This window comes from Cavia porcellus, unplaced genomic scaffold (genome assembly GCF_034190915.1).
Source record: "Cavia porcellus strain 051 isolate PalLab524CR breed Dunkin Hartley unplaced genomic scaffold, mCavPor4.1 scaffold_26, whole genome shotgun sequence".
Taxonomy (NCBI): domain Eukaryota; kingdom Metazoa; phylum Chordata; class Mammalia; order Rodentia; family Caviidae; genus Cavia; species Cavia porcellus.
The window spans coordinates 4470194-4490644 of record NW_026947509.1 but is presented as its reverse complement, the minus strand read 5'-3'; the positions used below and the strand labels follow the sequence as shown (position 1 = coordinate 4490644).

The 20451-nt window shown below is 40.1% G+C and overlaps 1 protein-coding gene and 1 non-coding gene across 2 annotated transcripts in view; one reads left to right on the top strand and one right to left on the bottom strand.

The window, feature by feature from the left end:
• Positions 1-825: 825 nt before the first annotated feature.
• The window catches only part of Fbxo28 (F-box protein 28), a 28754-nt gene continuing 9128 nt past the window's right edge, over positions 826-20451 (top strand). Inside the window, exons 1-3 of the mRNA XM_003474212.5 lie at positions 826-1134; positions 10059-10168; positions 12821-12959. Coding sequence (XP_003474260.1) covers positions 868-1134; positions 10059-10168; positions 12821-12959 — 516 coding nt within the window. The 5' untranslated portion in view covers positions 826-867. The remainder of the gene's footprint in view (positions 1135-10058; positions 10169-12820; positions 12960-20451) is intronic.
• LOC111758171 (small nucleolar RNA SNORA77) lies at positions 16158-16284 on the bottom strand. The gene has a single exon (XR_002792398.1). It is a non-coding gene; the product is annotated as a small nucleolar RNA SNORA77 (small nucleolar RNA).

The window sequence follows — 20451 nt, the reverse complement described above, 5'->3', positions numbered from 1 at the left end:
GTTTGCCAGGCAGGCATGCCGCTGAACTAAATTTTGATCACCGTTTGATGATTGTTGCCTAAATCATTTTGTTGGAATACATACTTTGTAAGACTCAGTGTTTTAACTGTACAGTGCATTGTTTCTGGCCTATTCACAAGCGTCTTGACTGTCCAATTACAGTCTGATTACTCCCAAAAGCCACCCTGCATCCATTAGCAGCCTCTCCTTTTCACTACTCCTGGACATCTCAATGCGATCACGCAGAGTGCAGTCCTTTGCGCTTGCCCTCTTTGGCTTAATATATTTCCAAGGCTGATGCATGCTGTTTTTTTGTTTTGTTTTTTTTTTTTTGTCTTTTTTCATTTTTATCGGTACCAGGGATCGAACTCACGACCGCCTGCTAGCAAGGCAGGTGCTTATGCCACTGAGCTAAATTCCCAGCCCCCGCATGCTGTTTTTAATCAATATTTTATTCTTTGTATTTGCCTAAGTCAGCTATTGTTATGATTCGAAATGGATACTCCACACCGGTAGCATTTATTAGGCAACATTATTTTACGGCTCTGTAAGAAGCTGCGGCAGTGGAGTTCACTTCGACGGACAGGCTCCCAGTCCTCTAGCAGCTTGCCATGGGAGGTGACGACCACCTTTCTCGCGGTTTCTACTATTCGCCCTCTGGTCACCTGGAACCTGCAGCCCGCAAATCCTTCCACCCCGCCCCGGAGGCCCCGCCCACCGACCCCTACCGCACTCGTGGCCCAGAGACCCCGCCCCCCCCGGCCGGGCCCCTGCCCAGCGCCCCTCCCAGATGGCGCAGGGGGCGGAAGTGACGCACAGGAAGTGCCCAGGTCCCTTCACGGCGGGGTAAGGGATCAAGCTCTCAAGATGGCGGCGGCATCGGAGGAGCGGATGACTGAGGAGGGAGGCGGCAGCCACGGTGACGGCAGCTCCTCTTCGGCTGCCGGCTCTGCCCAGCGACAGCCTCCGCCTCTCCCTGCCCAGCCCCCGCAGCCGGGGTCCCAGGCGCCCCCAGCGCCGGCGCTGGTTCCGGACCAGCTGCCTCAGAACAACACGCTGGTGGCGCTGCCCATCGTAGCCATCGAGAACATCCTCAGCTTTATGTCCTACGACGAAATTAGTCAGCTGCGCCTGGTAAGGCCCCGGGGACCCCGCCGCCCCCTGTCCGGCCACGGTCTGGGTGGCGGCGCGGTCGCGCGCCCGGAGAGTTGGGTCGGCCGAGCCGGCCCGGGTCGCGTCCCGGGGCCCTGGCCCGACCCGCGCCTTGAGGACGGCGACCCGGCCGGCCCGGTGCCACCTGGACAAGGTCCGCGCCCGGCGACCCCGGGTGCAGCGAGGAGGAGCCCCGGCAGGCAGGCTGTTTTTCTGTTTCCTCGCTACGGTCATTTAACCGGTGCTCTCCGCCCACCTGCCGGCGCTGCTGTTTGTTTATGCCTGGCGACCGCTGCCATGCGGTCCGAAATGTTTTAGAAAATAATATGCCAGTGGAATTCTACTTCATCCCAGGAACTGTGGACTGCAGGCTTTGATGACTTAGCTCAGTCCGGTATTTTGCTTCCCTTGAGTGAGTTTATCTTAGTGTGTGGTGAGAAGATTGAAGGAGGGGACGTTCGGGAGGGATTCAAGCCCGTTCCACATAGAAGCTGCGTCTGCCCGAGGTTGTTTTTGAGAGTACAAAGACGTATTTCGGATCCTGCTATGTGGCATTTTCTTATTAATCCCTGTGCCATATTTCAGGCCTAAACCTCCAATTTAAAATAGATTATAATTGCGTTTCTAAAGGAAGTACTTCTAAAAGAAAGCTTATAAATATTAATCAGAATAGAGGGCCAGTTTGTTTCTAGTCAGTACAGCCGTTCAACCATGCCTTTCTTCAGGATGGAAATTAGAGTTGACAGTAAATATTCAAAACTGATTGCCCCTAATTTTCAAAATCTTTTATCCTAGAACTTTGTATATTTTAAATATTCCTTCCAATTTTTGTAAAAAATGATGTTTGATTTAAAATTCAAGCTATGATTGCATGGTGTCTGGAAACTGGGCAAAACATTTCATTGAATTGAGCCATTCAGCCAGACAATGGCTTTGTAAAGCTTGGAATAGTCACAGTTGTTTTATGAGTGCTGAGGAAAACTACTTTATGTTTGCTAGTCATTAAAGCCAAATCATTCTTAAGGGGAGAAAAGTTAAAACACATCCCATAATTTATAAATGAATCGTATCTCTTTCAACTGAGGTGTTCAGCTGCACATTTCATTTTTAAGCACTTTATCCACTCTGGCCCCTTGAAGTGTGTGTTTATAATACCAAGCATAGTTATTAAAGAGCGCGGATGATACCGGCTCTTACCCACATCCCCAGGAAAAAAAGATTCTGCAGCGTCTTATATCTGGAAATACAGTGGGAGATTTAGGTTTTTTGTTTCATTTTTCTCGTGTGTAATGAGGATATCTTCAGTTACTCCTTTATTTAAAGTTACTGAATAATTCTTAAGTAGATTAAATGAATAATCCTTTATGAGAAAGAATGTAGAAGTGTTTGGTTTTGGATTCATTGCTTTGGTTCAGAAGGTGCAATTCAGGTAACAAAAAAGAAAGATGTTTTTTGCCACTAGGTGTCACCATTAATTTAATTGTGATCTTTTTGTGTGTTGGCAGTCCAGACAGAGCTAGATTGGGTGCGTTTTCTACACACTTTTAAGTCTCCATTTATAGCTAAAGAATTGTTTACTGAATGTCAAGGAACTTAAAAGTGTATATGTTAGTATATGATATATAACAGTTTCTTTCTGGTTCCTGGGTCTTTGTTTTTTGGTTTGGGGTGGTTTTTTTTTTTGTAGACTAAAGGCTGGATGTGCCTTAATATTATATTAAGAATAATGTTAAGAATAGAATTAGTTTTCATAAAGCTAATTGTCATCTGTTTGGTGGCCGATGAACTCATTTATTCATTATTTGGGTGTTTTTGTTCCTTCCCAGTTAACTTAATTATCCTATTAATACCTGAATCATAGCTTGTATTAAGCATATAACTTAAGACAAGTACATAATCTATGTACTTAGTGTAGTGTATTTTCTTTAAAATACATACTCTAAGATGAAATTGCTACAGTAACATTTTTCACTTATTTGTAAAGGTTTATAATAGATTTTGTTTCTTGTTACTGTAAATAATTGAAGTTTGATGCTCAAGTCCATTGGTTTCCAAAGGACTGTAAATGCCTTATTAAATTGGATCTTCATCATTAAATATTAACTCCAAAAAATGCACTCAGGGCCTGGAAATTCTGGTTAAAGATAATTAATATTTAATTCCTGCAGTGTATTTAAAGTTATTTCACTAAATACAACTTTAAAAACAATAAATCGTGTACTTTGATTTGCTTAACCACAAAAATAAATATGTGCTGATACACCTTTAGTGCCCACCCTGCAATAGGTAAGTGAGAGACTTTGAGATAAGTGGCAAAGAGTAAGCAATGAGGTCCTGGCCCAAAGGAGCAGATCAGAGCTCTTTGAACCTGTGACTTTGACATATGAGCACAGTGTTTTTACTACTGAAAAGTAAGTCCAGGAGGCTGTTAAAAGATGCTTTAGAGACAGACACTGTCAGAGCCTTTCCCTGATGGTTGGAGTGGATCTCAATACGGTGGTGATTCAGAACCTGAATTTTACTATAGTTTGAATAGAGATTTCTTATTTGCTATCTGAAATATATTCTGGTCAGTGACAAAATACATTCCCAAGATACTTCTCTAGAGCACTCTAGATCGTTATATCTGCTACCTGTTTATAGCTTACGTTTCTTGGTTACAAAGTAAGTTGGTTGGAAATACAAAGAAAGCATTACTTTTAAGTAAACACTGTGTTTCATATCTCTAACCATATATGAGGAATTCTCAAACTTTTTACTCAGGATAACTGTACATGTCTTTAAAATTACTTAAGATTCTAAGACTTTAACTCAGAAAATTCTAGAAACGAGTACGCAGCACATGTTCCATCAGCTGTCAGAGCAATAATATCATCACATTGTTGTCATATGCCTCCAGATTCCGCTGGATTCTTGGGAAAGAACAAGTGAAAAGGTCAAGTAACTCCTTAGTATTTGGAGACTAATTTGGCCTTGCATATTTCCTACAAGGGTTTTTGGGGTCCCTGCAGTCCCCAGACCATACCTTGAGATCCATTTCTCTATATTTCTGTTTTACAGAAAAACATTCTCTGTGTTTCTTTTTACAGAAAAAACTTATTGCTGAGTTTTGGTTATTTTCTTTCCCCCGTCCATCTCTTCTTGAGGTTGGATTTTTTTTTTTTTTGGCTCTTTTTATTTTTTTACTTATATCTTTTAAAAATTTATTTATTTATTGGAGGTACTAGAAATCAAACTCTCAGCCTTGCGCTTGTCAGCAGGTACTTATGCCTCTGAACTGTATCCCCAGCCTTGAGGTTGTTGATCTTTGTACTTGGTACTTAGCTACATGTAGGAAAGTATAATGTCTTGGGGATATTTCCTTCTTCCTGGTAATTCTAGTCTTAAAGTGAAGGGATTTGTTCCCGTAACCTTGTACAATGCCATCCGGAAGACACAATGTACAGTCTCACTTTCTTGAGCATTCTTAGCACCATAATGACAGAGGTAGAGATGGTAAATGCAGGAGTTTTGAGGTTAATCAGGAGAGACCTCTGGATGAGTTTTATCAGTTAATTAAGGTAGAAAAACATTCTTAGCAAAAAAAATAAATAAAAAGGACAGAAATGCAATGAAAATATTGGAGAGAGGTGTCTTAAAAGGATTAAGATGAATGTGGCTTTGGAAGGAGTTTTAAATGTTCTGGGTTATTGGTGTGCCCTTCAACTTTTTTCATTTCATAACCAGTCAAATGTAAGAAACTATTTCTGTGAATCTTTAGGATTGACAACCTTTAGTAAGGAGAACAAATAAGGGTTAAAAAGTAAAGTCTCTCATCATCATTTCATAAAAGGCCAGTTATTATCTGTATACCCTATGGTATAGTTTGGTCCTGCGTGTTGAAGGCTTGGTCCCCAGCTTGTCGCTGTCAGGAGAAACAACAAACTCTAAGGGTCAAGGACTCAGGTCTTGGGAGTGTGCTCTAAAGGGGCTGGGGGGCCCTAATCCCTCCTCCTTGCACCCTTTCCGTATTCCGCCGGAAGGTGAGCAGCTTCGTGGTGACACACATTCCTCTGATATGCCAGCCCTCATCAGAGGTGAAGCAGCACTGTGTCCACCCAGTCAGGGATCCAGGGCTGGAGCCTCCAAACCTGAAAACCTCTATCTTCACAGATTGATTGCTCTGAGCAAACAGATTATCTCTGTTTGTTCAGTAACAGAAAGCTAACAAACACTCTGATAATCTCTACTGGCTATAAATTCTTGCAGTGTTGGAGAAGGCACTACATTTTAAAAGGGTGACGTAGCATGAAGCTAGGAGCAAAAGGAGTTTGATAGATGTTTCTCCTGACCATCTGGCCTAGACTGAGTAGAGCACACAATAAGTTTAGTTTTTCTAGATCTCCGAGCCCTCTCTCAGCACATACTGTGTTTTCCCTCTCCCAGAAAATGTCTGTGGCTTCAACATAGCTCCAGCATTAGTACCTCTGTGAAGCTTGTGGTTTTTCTCTCAATTTTTCCTGCTAGCTTTTCTAAGTCCCCACTGCATGGTTACTGCAGTTAGATGGAAGCTCTGAAAGATCTTGTCTTTCCACTAAGTTTAAGCATTATGAGGGTGGGTGTGTGTCTTTTTATCATGAATACTGAGGGCTTTAATCTGATGCATTATAAGCACTCAGCATCTTAAAACACTTAACTGTTCTGAGTAAACAATAGAAAGCATCATTATGCAATGCAAATGTTGTCTGTATAATAACGCTGAAAAGTCAGTGGTTAATATTTACTTCCAACAGAGATTAGGAAAAAAATTTTAAGTTTTTAGTTCACCTCAAAAGGTCTTTAATATTTTGCAGGACTATATTCAGTGATTTCAGGAAATACTTAGAATAAAAATGGATAAAGGGATCTGAAGTTAGTATACAATGGAGATAGCCATTTACAGCAGTATATCAAGGCTCCTTTGTTTTAATCATCAATCAATTCCTCTGTTAATAAGAATAATGGTGCAGGCAATCGCAAGCAGAATAATTAGCAGGGCTTTTCTCTCGGGCTTTAGGGGGCATTATAGGAATCCTGGGAACAGATTTTCTAATTGTTTTTCTCAGGCTAACATAAAATAAATTTCTTTGCCTTCCAAATGAATATCTTAAGTGCAATGCAGAGAACTGAAAATTTATAGTAATTCCACCTGCAGATAATTGAGGATTACATATATGTGTGTGGTGTCTGCGTTCACACAGGCAGTATGGTAACAAATGATCTTAGGCAATCCATAAGAGCCAGAACTGTTGCATAAAGGATTGGAGCATTCTGACCTGCAGGCACTGCTGACAGGTTGTATGCATATTCAGATGTGGGAAGGAAGAGGTGCAGTGTGCTGCCGTCTGTTAGTCAGTGCTCACTGAGCATCCGTGAGGGCAGAAGGTCCCATACAGCATGCTTGGCCTTTGTTGCTGGCTAATGCTTCCCATGCTTTTCATGTTGATTCTGTTTTTGTTTTTGTTGGCTGGTAGTTTGTTTTTGTCTTGTTGAGACAGGGTCTCCATGTGCAATTCAGGCTGGCCTTGAGCTCACTTTTTAACCCAGGCTGGTCTCAAACTTGCAACAGTCCTGCTTCAGCCTGTCAAGTGCTGGGATTCATGTGCCATCGCACTGGTTCCATGTTGACTCTTACTTGTGCTGTATTTCAGTTTGTCTTGGAGACTTCACTTCTTTTGCTTTTTAAACAGCTTAAAACTATACCTGTCAGTTAAAATTTTCATTGATAAGCCCTTACTGTTTCTTTCACTTCTTCCTTTGGGGTTCATCTATGTTGATTTTAGCTCTCTCCAGTGAAATTTTCAGTGCTTACAGAAAATAACCAGTCAGGTTGGCCCAGTAAGAGATTTTCTTTTTTTTGTATGGGGAATTGATCTTACGGCCTTATGCTTGCCAGGCAGGCGCTGTACTGCTCAGCTACATCTCCGCCTGGAAAACTTTTGCAAGACAAGTGATCGTTTCCTTTTTAAAGTATCTTCTTGGGGTTGGGGATAGAGCTCAGTGGCTCAGCACCTGCCTGCCAAGTGCAAGATCATGAGGTTGATTCCCAGTACCGAAAAATAAATAATAAACTGTCATCTTACTACCATCAAATCTCCCTGCTCAATATGTGGAAATTTTATTTCTCTTACCTATGTTGAACACTGGGTCCACAGCAGTTTTTGCTTGAAACCTAACAGTCTTTGACCTATCTTCCTTCAAAGCCTGATTCAGAACTTTAGTCTAGTGAGATCTGTCTTGGTAGCCTTTATTTGAATTTTCATATTCCCACCATGGCTTACATTCTACATAATCAAATGCAACAGTTTTCATATTTAGTTTCTATATGAATAATAACATGTGTAAACCCTAAATCTGGCTAGATTCAGGGTTTTGTTGAACTGGCTAGTTCAACAAAAGTTATACAATAAAATAATCTCTGCCGAACCTTGAAAATTGTAGTGGTAATAATGTTTATCTTTTTTTTTTCAGTGTAAAGTGATATTCCCCGCATTCTGGAAGGCTACAGCAGGAGGATTATAAATTTAAACCCAGCCTTGGCAATTTAACAACAGTAAAACTGTGCTTCAAAATAAAAAATAAAAAGGCTTGTAACCAATTGCAGAGGCTCTGGTTCAAGCCCCCTGTCCCAACCAAATTATCTCAGTTTACCAACAATGTTGTAGGCTGTACGAAGATAAGAAGTGTTTTTCTACAAGATTGTGTTAAGAGGGTTCTTTGGTTTTTTCATTTATTTCTTTTCCTTTTTTCTGTAGTGGACATTGAACCCAGAGCCTCTACATGCTAGGCAAGTGTTCTGCTAATGAGCTACATTCCCATATCAGTTTTTTCTTTAAAACATTAATAGTTTTCACAAAAAATGGTTTTTACAGTACCCAGTTTTCACTCCCAAAGGCACAACTCTCAAGACTTGGATGAGTCCTGGTTGACTTCAATGCTGAGTGACAGGAAGTCAGCCTCTCGTTACCCTCAGCCCACACATGTAAGCACACTGCCCTTCCACCACACCACAGAAAGGTCCCCTGCTCTCACCGAAAGTTCAGTCCTGGCATGTGTGGCCATGGCATTCCTCAGGATTAGGGCACTGAGGTATTTTTGTTACAGCGTTAACTGTTGCTGATGTTTTTCATTCTTACTGTTACTCTTTCAGTAACTTCCTCAGGTATGATCTTGTCCACATACTGATAGCTAATGAAGTACGTACTTCTGGGTTCTTGGGTTGTGTAGATGTTTGTAAGTTATAAAAACACTTTTCAGAAAAAAAATTTTTTTTTGTACCAGGGATCAAACTCACAACCTTGCACTTGCCAAATAGGCACTTAAGCCGCTGAGCTAAATCCCTAGCCCCCACTTTTCAGAAATTTAAAATAGCTGGGCATGGTGATGCAAAGCTATAAATTCTACCACTCAGAAGGCTGAGGCAGCAAAGTATCTTTTGAGTTTGAGGCCAGCCTGGGCTACAGAGTGAGTTCAAGGCCAACCTGGACTACAGAGTAAAAAACCTGTTCGCAAAGACAAAAAAAGCAAAAATTTTAAATAAAAAGTTTTTTTAAATTAATGCCACTCATCAAGTATTTTGAGAATTATTTTTCGTTAAAACATTAACATGTGGGGTTTGTCTTGTTTGCAGTGACAGTGAACAAATGACTAATTTCATATAAATGTGGCATCCTCTGATATTAAGAATTTAATGAACATTAACAGTTTTTATCTTCCTATATTCTCAAGAAAAAATAAAGGTGTCAGGTGTTTGATTGGCATTTTATTGCAACAGATACATTTTAAACATTTGTATTTGGTGCTGTAAAAAAGAAACATAAGACAGACTCTTTCTGACTTGGCTTTGATACAGACTTACTTCCATTTTGTACTTTCAACATCCAGCCCTCTATAATGAGAAGTCAGGGTTTTGTGGGGTGGGCGGTTGAGGCAAGATTTCACAGGCTGGCCTTGAGCTCATAGTAGTCCTCCTGCCCCAGTCTCCTGAGTGTGGGAGTACAGGTGTGTGCCACCACCCCTAGCAGCAGTGAGTCTTAACTCTAAAGTAACTTTCGAGTCTGAAGTACTAAATTCTCACAAATCCAAAAAACAGATATTGTGTACTAGATTTAATTAAGAAACTGCTAGGATATTTAAGAGGTATAACAAATATGTGGAACAAAGTTTTCCAGTTAGTGCTAAGATAGACTCTATTTAACTGAAAATTTTACATAACACTTGAGAGTTCACCAAGAGATGTAGTGTGCATTTCATTTAAACCTAATGATGGCCCTTATAAGTAGGATATCTCCAAATACTACAAATAGCCGACTGACTCAGGTTTTCAGATGGTAGCTGACTTGCATAAGAATGCAAATTAGCTGTTCTGACTTAAGACCTTTTGCTTTTACTGTTTAAAAACACCATATTCCATGAGAATTCAAAATGGTTGCCTTTCAACTACACATTAAGATGTTGTGAAGGGTATGACAGTATCTCACGTAAAAGCTCTGTAATTAGCCTGAGTTACTAGAAGGAATTAGAACTATCATTGTGGTTATTAATCATGCAAATTTTGTGAGAGGTTAGTTAATGGACTTAAGTTCCATCAGACATTTTGGCTGAAACAGAGTTTTTCTTTAAAACTTAAAAATATTCAAATACGTTTCTTTATTGATCTTCAGAACTACATCTCTGACACAGAACATTGAGCTAACACCTAGAATAAATGCTGTTTCTTGGCCACGCATCATATTTATTTCCAGTGATCTTCCGCTGACTGATTTCAGAGAACAAACGGGCATAGTCTTACCACCGACAGCATTCAGCCGTTAGAAGTGTAAGTTTACTGGGAACAGTTTGTCATTCATTTTATTTTATTAAAGTTCTGTCTCCCTTTTCCCCTATAGGTTTGTAAAAGAATGGACTTGGTTTGCCAGAGAATGTTGAATCAGGGGTTTCTGAAAGTGGAGAGGTACCATAATCTGTGTCAAAAGCAGGTGAAAGCACAGCTCCCAAGGTACGCCGTGACTACTGGTAACATTCATTTACAGTTCAGCTGTTTGGCTTTTATATTGATATTTAATTAGTTTTTAAATCTCAATGTTAGTACCTCCTAGTTTTTGTAAGAAAGAACACACAGATCACAATAAGTGGTTTCTACTGTCGTTTGGTTTTCTTGGGCATTCCAGCAAGGGGAATGGACAAGAAAGTGAAATAAAGGAATCCAGGTATGAAAAAATGAGGTGAGATTCTCTGCTCAAAGATAGTAGTTTTGGTATGCCAGAAATACAGTAATGAATTAACTAAGAGTGTGTAAGCGAAATGTGAGCTCAGTATACAAAAATCAGTTGTATTTCTACACACTAGCAATGAATAATCTGAAAGTAAAATTTAAAAGACATTTCCATTTATAATAATGTGAAAAAGGAAAAGTACTTAGTAAAAAATTCCATGAAAGAAGCATGAGACTTGCATACCACATTGTTGAAGGAAATTAAATAAACTAAATAAATGTAAAGTCATTGTGTTTGTAGATTGAAATTCTTTGTATTTGTTAAGGTAGCAGTATTCCCTAGATTGATCCACACAGATACAGTACAGTCCCTGTCAAAGTCCTACCTGTCTCTTACAAAACATGATAGGCTAATCCTAAAATTCCTGTGGAAATACAAGAGGTTCAAAGAGTCGGAGAATAATCGTGACACTAGAAGACTAACACTTCCTGATTCTAAAATTTACTATAAAGCTGTAATCCTCAAGCAGTGTGGTGCACATAAGCATAGAAATACAGATTGAGGCAGTACAATCAAGAGTCCAGAAAATAAGCTCTCATATTTTTAGCCAGTTGGTTTTTAATGAGGATGTTAAATGGGAAAAGAAAAGTTTTCAACAAATGATGCTAGTAACAAATACCTGAACATAAGAGAATTAAGTTGGACCCTACCTCATACCCTAATTAAAAAACAGTAGGCCTAGGGCTGGGGATTTAGCTCAGCGGCATAAGCGCCTGCCTCGCAAGCAGACAGTCGTGAGTTTGATCCCTGGTACCGATAAAAACGAAAAAAAAATAAAAAAACAGTAGGCCTGGGGCTGGGGATTTAACTCAGGGAATAAGCACCTGCCTCGCAAGCAGGCGGTCGTGAGTTCGATCCCTGGTACTGATAAAAAGTTTAAAAAAAAAAAAAAAACAGTAGGCCTAAGCGGAAATGTCAGCACTATACTCCAAAACCCGTAAGGTAACACCATAGTAAATCTTCATGAAGGTAGATTGGTGCTTTGTTATATATGATGACCAATGCATAAATAAAGAGGAAAAAAGATATGGGCAAGTTGATGTCATCAAAATTTAAAACTTTGTAGGTCTAAGGAGTCCATGAGAAAGTGAGGGCTAGGGATGTAGCTCGGTCGTAGAGTTCCCCTGGCATGTAGCAGGGCCCTGGGTTCAGTCCCCAGTATTGAGAGGGAAAGAAAGTGCCAGCACTACCCACAGAAAGAGAAAAAATCATGTTGAGGTCACATTGCTGATAAGGGATGTGCGTAACATCCAGGATGTATTAGGAACTCATAAAACTCAATAATGAAAGGTAACCATTGTAAGAGTAGGCAAGGAGTTTCAGTAGACACTTCTCCAATGAAATATTCTAATAGGTCATAAGCATGTAAAGAAGTCCAGCAAGGTGTCTTGTTAGGGAAATGTGAAGGGAATGCCTCGTCAGAGTGGTGTGACTATTCTCTGAAAGTTAAAGACAGGCATGCAATCCAGAAGTTTCAGCCTTGCTATGTACTCAGGAGAAATTAGAACAGGAGTATACACAAGGCTCTGGGTTTGAGCTGGGTGCACCACAAAAGGCAAACAAAACCAAATAATCCAGTGGCCAAAATGCTGAACAACTCAGATAGATACCCATCAGCCAGTAATGAAGTGATGATACTACCATACAAGAGAATGTTCAGCCATGAAAAGATACACGATGGAACACAAATGAGCCATGAGAAATATGCAGAGTGAAAGAAGCCAGACAGAAAGCTACACACCCCAGGATTCCCTTTATAGGAAATGCTCAGAGTAAGCAAACCTGGGAAACAGAAAGTAGATTAGAAACTGGTGGAGAGGGAGTAACTGGTGATGAGAATTTCAGTCACTTATCTGTTAGATATGTAAAAGCTGTTACATAACATACACTAACAATTCGTAGCATACTCGACTTGTGTGGGTGTGAATTACTTCTGAGTAAAGCTGTTTTAAGGTGGTAAGTTTTATGAGCAAAAATATACAGTCTTAGCTGTGTCTGTGTGTAATATGGCCCTTGGACTTGCTACAGCTCCCCCATCCCCCAAAAGAGGAAAGTATGTAATTTTTTTTTCTTTGTAGTGCTGGTTATCAAACCCTCATTAGGCATGCTAGGCAAGCACCGTATCATGAAGCTAAACCTCTGCCCTAATTCCTTTTCAGTATAAAGTAGTTTTTATTGTTTAGCTATTTTGGTAGTGAATATTGGTCCTTCGAAGAATTTCTGCATAATGGTTCATTCTTATCACAGTTCTGACCACACTGTGGATTTGTAAATTCACACATCAATATTGGACTGTTTCAGTACAGCATTTTGATTGCTAAACATTTTAATCTACATACTGCCTTAGTGAATGCCATTTATTTTTATAATTTTAGGCGGGAATCAGAAAGGAGAAACCATTCTTTAGCTCGTCATGCAGACATCCTTGCTGCTGTGGAAACAAGGCTGTCGCTGTTAAATATGACTTTCATGAAGTATGTGGATTCGAATCTCTGTTGCTTCATCCCAGGAAAGGTAAAATAGAACTGCTTGCTCAGAACAGCTATATTGCCCTGTGTCAACTGCATTTTGTTCCAGATTTACAAAGTGGTTTTTGGGAAGTCAGAATTGCTCCCACTTTTCTGAATGAGTTTCTATGAATCGGTCTGTTTAGCTTCTGTACAGCTATAGTTATGAGTGTGTATCATATATGTGGTCTTTCCATTCAAAATGCTAATTCCTGCAGTGGAAATTCTTAATATTCTGCAGAGAAGAATTGTTAAGAATTCAGATTCAAGTGCTGATCTTAAGATTCTGCAGACACTGCAGTAGACAAGAAAGGGTTGTTCTGCCTCTGAGATTAGTACACTGTGGGGAGAGAGTAGGAGAAGATGGTTTTTGTGTGGTTTGAGAAATGTTTCTCAGTGCCAGCTTTGTAAAGTTGGAGATTTGACCAGAATACATATTTACTATATAGCAGTACATTCTGAGCTAAGTAGTAGTCCTCTTTAACACACAGATAAGGATATTGTGGCATGTTTACTAAATTAATGAAAACTTCAGCATTCCACATGAGTTAAAATTCCACCTTTTTAAAAAACAATTTTATTACCGTGTTTGTTATAATAATGATTATATTAATTGTGGGTAATTTTTACATGTACATAAAGAATTCCACTTCTTGAAGTATAAATGCAAGTGAGGTATGGAACCAGTGAAATGGACTTGAAGATTACTTTGTTACTTGATCTGATGGTGGTAAAGGCTTCTTTTACACATTGGAACTAATTAAATAGCTAACAGAATGCAAATACTCTCTCTTTGTTATTTTCATAGAAAATTGACATTAGCAGTATGGTATATTTATGTCATTTATTTCAGGAGAAAAATCTTACAACTTTCTGAATATCTCGGTAAATCTCACTTGTCTACAGATGCTCTGTAGAAACTATAAAATGGCGAACAACTAGAAACTCTAGGTTCTGACTCTGTTGCCAGATTTTAGGCAAGAGATCTCCCAGGCCTTAACTCCTAGGTGTTGGTTCACTCTTAGTTTCCTTTGAACTGGTACAGGTTATCTTCTCCAGCTTCAGAGTTTTTACTAAAGGAAATGAATATTTAAGAGCTGTCTGTGGTTTCGGAATGTCAAGGCGATTCAACCAGCTATAACTAAGCAATGGAGAGGTCTGTCTGTGATCAGGTTCCCAGGGCCTGCAGAGACCACAGTGCTTTGCACCAGGCTGACATGGCCAGCCTTGGTTTTCTAGCACCAGGCGCACATGGCTGCAGCTGTCTTTGTGTCTGAGGACTCCTGCTGCTGTGGAACCTCTTGCTGGTTCTTCCCTTTGAGTGCAGTCCATGAGCTCAAGGCTGCAGTGGAGACAGATCCCATAACCTGCAGGCGCAGTGGTCTTCCTAGCGTGTGCCCTCGGCAGCTCGTTTGCTGGAGCCCTCTCCTGGCCCCAGGAGGACAGTAGGTAGGAGGAGCCTGGCTCCTACCACTGCATCATGGCGTGAATGTCACCCTGTCCCTTTGTCTTGTCCTGGCTGCATCTTACGTTTCTGAGGAACTTTCATTTACATGATCTCATTTATAGCTGTGCACTGTGAGTAAAGCAAAGGTTACTTTCTCTGCTTTATCAATAAGAAAGTTGAAGCCCAGAAGAGAAGTTGATTGATTGGATGAAAACTACACTCTAGGCTTTGCATTTCTCAGTTGTCTTCCTGTTTCCTTCCTTGTGTCTTCTTCTTTTTTAAAAAAGGAATAAAACAATAAAGTGAAGCAAAGCAATTAAAATGTTGGACTTCAAAAACAAGACAGTAGGAAATCCACAATAGTTACTGTATTGCATGTTGTTGTTCTCTAAATTGAAGCTCAGACTACTCACTTTAAGTCTGCAAAGTCAAACAGTATAAGCATTAAGTTCTTTCTTCAGTTGCTGTCATCTCAGTCTGTATCCCTCCAAATCAGCCAGTTGATAGAGGGAGAGGTCCTCTCCCTGCCCGAGCGCTGGCTAACTCACAGGGAAGGGTGGGCACTGATTCCTGGTTCCTTGTTTGTTTTTTTTTTTTTTTTTTTTTTTTTTTGTTACTATTTTTAATACCGATTTCTTTACAAGAATTTACTCTATTTTTTTCTCCCACATACCTGTACTTGATTGGAAATAACAAAAAAATAGTAATTTGTTTAGCTTTGGGTTTTGTTTTTTAAGAATATACATTTATAGCTCATATTTCCTAAAATGATTGTGTGAATACTCAAAGTTTTCAGTTTTTATTTTTACATTGCTAGTACTTTTTATGTTACTTATGCAAAATATCTAACTTACCAAAGTTTGTAGTATTTGGATTGTTTTATGACTTTTTTATACTTACCCTTCTCATACACTATCTTTGAAACATAAGCACATGGCATTTAACCTTCAGATGCTGCCATCCAGCTCTCCATTGCTGGTACAAATGCCTAAGGTACTTGACTTACAAGGAGAAGGGCTTTGGTTTGCCTACTGGTCCCTTGGCCCTGTGGCTTTGAACCTGTTTTGGCATAGCACATCATGGCCAGGTGTGCGCACAGAGCAGAGGTGCAGGGAAACAGGGAGACCTCTATCCAAGTGACCTTCCTCTGATGGGCCCTGTTTTTCTGTAGCAGCACTGAGAAACAAGACTTTAAGTAGATGGGCCTTCGGGGGACATTCCAGAATCAGACTGTGGCCAATGCTGTATAAAATCATTTTTTTCTTGTGTGACATACAGTTTTTAAAAAATGTTCAGTTCTCTCTATAAAGTCGCACATAGAAACAGTAAAAATAATCCCAAAAAATGGGAAGGGGATAAAATTAAAAAAAAAAAAAAAAAAAAGAGAGAGGTTAAGGGAGCTCATCATTTCTCAGGCTTTTCATTGATTTCCTCTCCAAGGTCCTTGTTCTCCTTCACTGAGAGAGCTTCTAAGTTTTCAGCCACTTTTGCAGCATTAGCTTCTTAGTGTCTTTGCCTGGTCTCTTCCCAGCTGAGCTCAGAGGCTCCAGCAGGTGCTGCTGGTCACTCCTGCTGGAAGGTTCAGTGACGTGTGATCAGCACCAAAGCAGCCACCATCTGCACCTGAGGAGCAAGAGACTGAGTCCTCTGAGAGAAAATGAGGACCATCCTGGTGCACCCATAGCCCCATTGTAGGTTCCCAAAAGTCATGACTCTACTGCCACCTGGACTGGAATGACGTGAGGCCGGTGACTACATACTCTTGTCTCCCTGGAAGAGGCATTTCCCCCTGGCAAGTGACAGCTGCCGCAGCTCCCTGAACTGATTCTCTGGCCGACAGAAAAAGTACCTGCCTGGGGGCGGCATCCAGGTGCAGTGAGCCCACGAACAACAGTCTCAGTTTGGTGTACGATTTCTCTGTCCTGAAGGTCGTGTCCTGAGTTATTAAAGTTTAGGAACCTTTATACTTCGTAGGAGAACTCAGTTGTGTAGGTTTTATATGGACTGTGTTCAGATCTACAGTCAGTGTTTTATTTCACAAGTTCCTTAAGTGAATCTGGGTAACAACCACGTAGTTTAAATTACATTGTCAGATCTGTACCAGTTTTGGGTGTTGTCACTACAGAGGTAAAAGCCAGATAGTAAATATTTTTGGCTTTGGGAGCCATGTAGTCTCTGCCACAGCTATTCAAGTCTGAGAAACATCCATGGACAGCATGTGGCAAATGAATGAGTGTGCATATGTTCCAATAAAACTATTTCCAAAAATAGACGCAGACCAAATGGGAACATACTTGGTGAACCCTGACCACCTTGTTAGTCTTTGGTCAGGGTTGAGACAAATCTCTCAGAACTAAAGTGTCACAGGTTGATAGTTAGCTTTTACTTCTGTGTGCATTTCTCAGCTTTCCTGCCTGACATGCACATTGTACTTTGTGTACTAAGCTCATGTCTGCATCAGCAGTTCCCTTGTCCTGGAGTTTGTGCCACCTGTGAGCAGTGGGCACTTAGCCATTCTGGGAAGTAAAGTGGTGAAGTTCCCATTCCTAAGCATTAGCAGTCCTGATAACCCTTGTATTCCTACTGAAGCCCAGTGCCCCCTAAAGTTAGGATTTTCACAGTGTAAATGATTAAGATCGTGGAACCCAGTGTCCCTAAAAGACCTAAACTCTACATATTAGGTGTGGTTGGTTTATTTATAATGTTTTGGGAAAGGCAGCTGGTAGTGTTAAATTGTGTTACTAAGATCCAGCATTTCATTATTGAGATCCAGTGCCTCTGTTTGCTTTTATTCATTTTTTCTTTTTTGATACCAGGGATTGAATTCACAACCTCGAGCTTACCAGGCAAGCACTTGAGCCACTGAGCTAAATCCCCAGCCCGTTTATTCATTTTTATATGTGCATTTTTTTATGTGCATTTTATTTTTGTCTCAACCATTTGAAAATAAGACATATGATCTTTCATTTTTTTATTTATTTATTTTTAGAGACAGAGTCTATGTAGTACAGACAGGTCTTGAGCTCACTTACGTAGCCTAGGCTGGCCTGGAACTCTCAGTGATCTCCCTACTTCAGCTTCCTAAGTGCGGGGATTACAGGTGTAAGCTACCATGCCTGGCTGATCTTTGATTCTTAAATATTTCAATATGTTTCCTAAGAGCTATAATATTTACTTAACTATAGTCCATATATAAAAATTAGAAAAGTTAATAATATTTCTATTTACTTGAGGGTTTACATTTAGATTTCATTACTTACTGCTCCCAGCAATTTCCTTTCTCAGTCTAGAATCTCATGGAGGGCTGGGAATAGACTGAGCTTATGCTGAAACAGTCTCTGGGCACTTTTGTGTCTTTTCATCTTCACCTTTTTAAATAGCAAACATCAGTTCTTTGATGGGATGTCCTTCAGCTTAGGGGTAGATGTCTGGTGTTGCCGAAATGTTGAAATTTTGCCTCTTAAATTTGGTAGTACTGTGATCACCCCCAATAAATATACCCAGTGTGACCTTTTAAAATGAAAAAAGTATACTTCCATGTTGAATTTCTAGATCCCTCCTTCTGACTCCACCGTTTCTGGATAACTGGGGAGTTCTGATCATTCTTTTTTTTATGTGCTGCAGTCTTAAATATAAGCAGAGAGCAGAGAATCACTAAACCAGTATGTACAGAAAACAAACAGGAAGGAAAAAAGCCTTCGAGGAAATTGTGTGAGGATAGAAAAAATGTTTTTAAAAAGCTATAATATTATAGAGAAATTAAAGATGTGTAGCACGTGCCATAAGGATATTCAGATTTTTAAACATTTAAGTTTTTGAAGTATGGAAGAATTTTTTTTTTTAAATTAAGCAAAAGAGATAAATGGTAAAGTTAAGAAATCTCAAGTAGAACAGAAAAATACGGAGTCATGCATGGTGGTACACACCTGTAACCCCTGCAAATCTGAGGCCAGTTTGGGCAACATGGTGAATTCAAGAACAGCTTCAAATTAGATGGCAAGACCCTGTCTCAAAAAAAAAAAAAAAAAAGAGGTTCATTAATGTAATAGATCTTTGTTTACTGAACAATAGATTAAAGACTCTCTTTCATAGTAGCCTAAAGGCTTAAATGGTAGTATTTCATTTATTACTGTGCTAATTTAAACACGACACAGTGAACTGTATGTCAGAAATGTAATTGTTCCGCTTGTGTTGTGTCATATCTTCTTAAAATTCGAAAACATTTTTCAAGCCAGGCGTGGTAGTGCACACTTGTGATCCCAGCACCCTGGGAGTTGGAGGCTGGAGAATCACAAGCCCAAGCCCAGTCTGGGAAATTCAGCCCCTTATGGAGATCCCATCTCAAGATAAAAATCTTAAAAGGGCTGAGGATGTAGCTCAGTCCATAGGCCTTTGACCCAATCCCCAGTACAGCAGTCAAAGTCAATCAGTCAGAGACTCTTTATGATCCACAGCCTATGTAAAGTTCAGTGTGCAGCATACTATTTTAAAGGTCAAGAAACAGCCATTAAGTGCCCTGACTGAGGCTTGTGTTCTTTCCACTGAACCTCAAAATAATGTAAGAAATGACAAGACCAACTCAGAAAGTGAACTGTCTCTAACACTTGATAAGTCCATGTCTTTATGCCGTTGCCAATGCTGACAGCTGTGGGAGAAGCAGTGTAGTTTTTCTACACACAGTTGCTGTCCTTTATCTCGTTCCCCTCCTCATAGCTTTTGGACAGAAGAAAAAAAACTTTTAAATTTTATTAACAATGCGAATTACCCAATCTATTGACTAAAATCTCTGTATAGTATAAAGATTTGAAAATATTACCTTTGTTAGTGGATTTCAGCAGGTGCAAAGAAGTAACCTTGTTTTTACTATTTTTAGAAGAGTAAACAGTAAATAACATTCCACAATGTATAGTTATAGTTCAGTATGAGGTGGCAGTGCCTGGGTGATATTTTGCTCTGAAAATCACCGTGAGGAATCAGCATTGTACACCCTAGAACAGATGCCAGGTGGGCAGTAGTGCTACCCAGCGTGGCTTCCGTCCTTGGCTCCTGCCTGCACCCTCCCATCCCTGTCCAGCTCTGCTCATTCCTTGTCAGGTTCCCAGCTCCTGCCTCCCTAACCATGATCGTGGTGTTTCTCGGACCTACCTGGTGCTCTCAGACTGATCTTAGCTCTGCTTTTTTATTTCCACACAACACTTGGCTTTCATGGAACTTTTTATAGTCTATCTGACATGTTATGCTGTTTGCAGTCTTTGAGGAAGTCTTTTCCATAGCCTAGGATTTGAGTCTTCTCATGCCTGACAGTTAACAGTCATTCCCAGTCTAACTCACATGTACTGTGAATATTCTGCTGCTGGTATTTATGTATATAAACATAATAGCTAGAGCTTTGTTAATCAAAGTGTGGATGCTATACTAAACATGTAAGTATTTGTATTTTTAGAAATCCTTCTCAATAGAAATCCTGTGAACTCTGACCTTCGTGTTCAGTCAGTCCTCTAAAAACCATATTACTGTATTGAATTTAACTCTGTAGCTTACCTATATATAGATATGTCAGTTTTAAGGTTAGAATACTTGATCGCATCTATTGAGTATCTGCCATATTGCCACACCTCTAGGCTCGGAATCTGACAGTGAAACCAGATGTGATATCTTTTGTCCCAGAGCTTACTGTGATATGTGGAAGACAGATTGCCAGAAAGATGGATTTAGAATGTATAATTGTATCTGAAGGAGCAATAAAAGATTTAATGAAGATGTTAACATGATTGACATTAGGGGGCTCCAGGAAGACTACTCTGAGAAAGTAATGCTGCTGAGACCTCAAGAATGGGCAAGGAAGTGGAGTATGGTGGCACACACCTATAATCCCAGTACTCAGGAGGCGGGGGCAGGAGGATTGTCACAGGTATTGAGATACTTAGTGAGATCTTATCTCAAAAAACCTAAAAAGAAGAAGAAAAAGAAGACCAGGCAAGAAATTTGGCTTGCAGCAGATACACAAGGAGCATATTCCAGCAGGAGGGGTCAGAGTCTGTAAATACCGTGG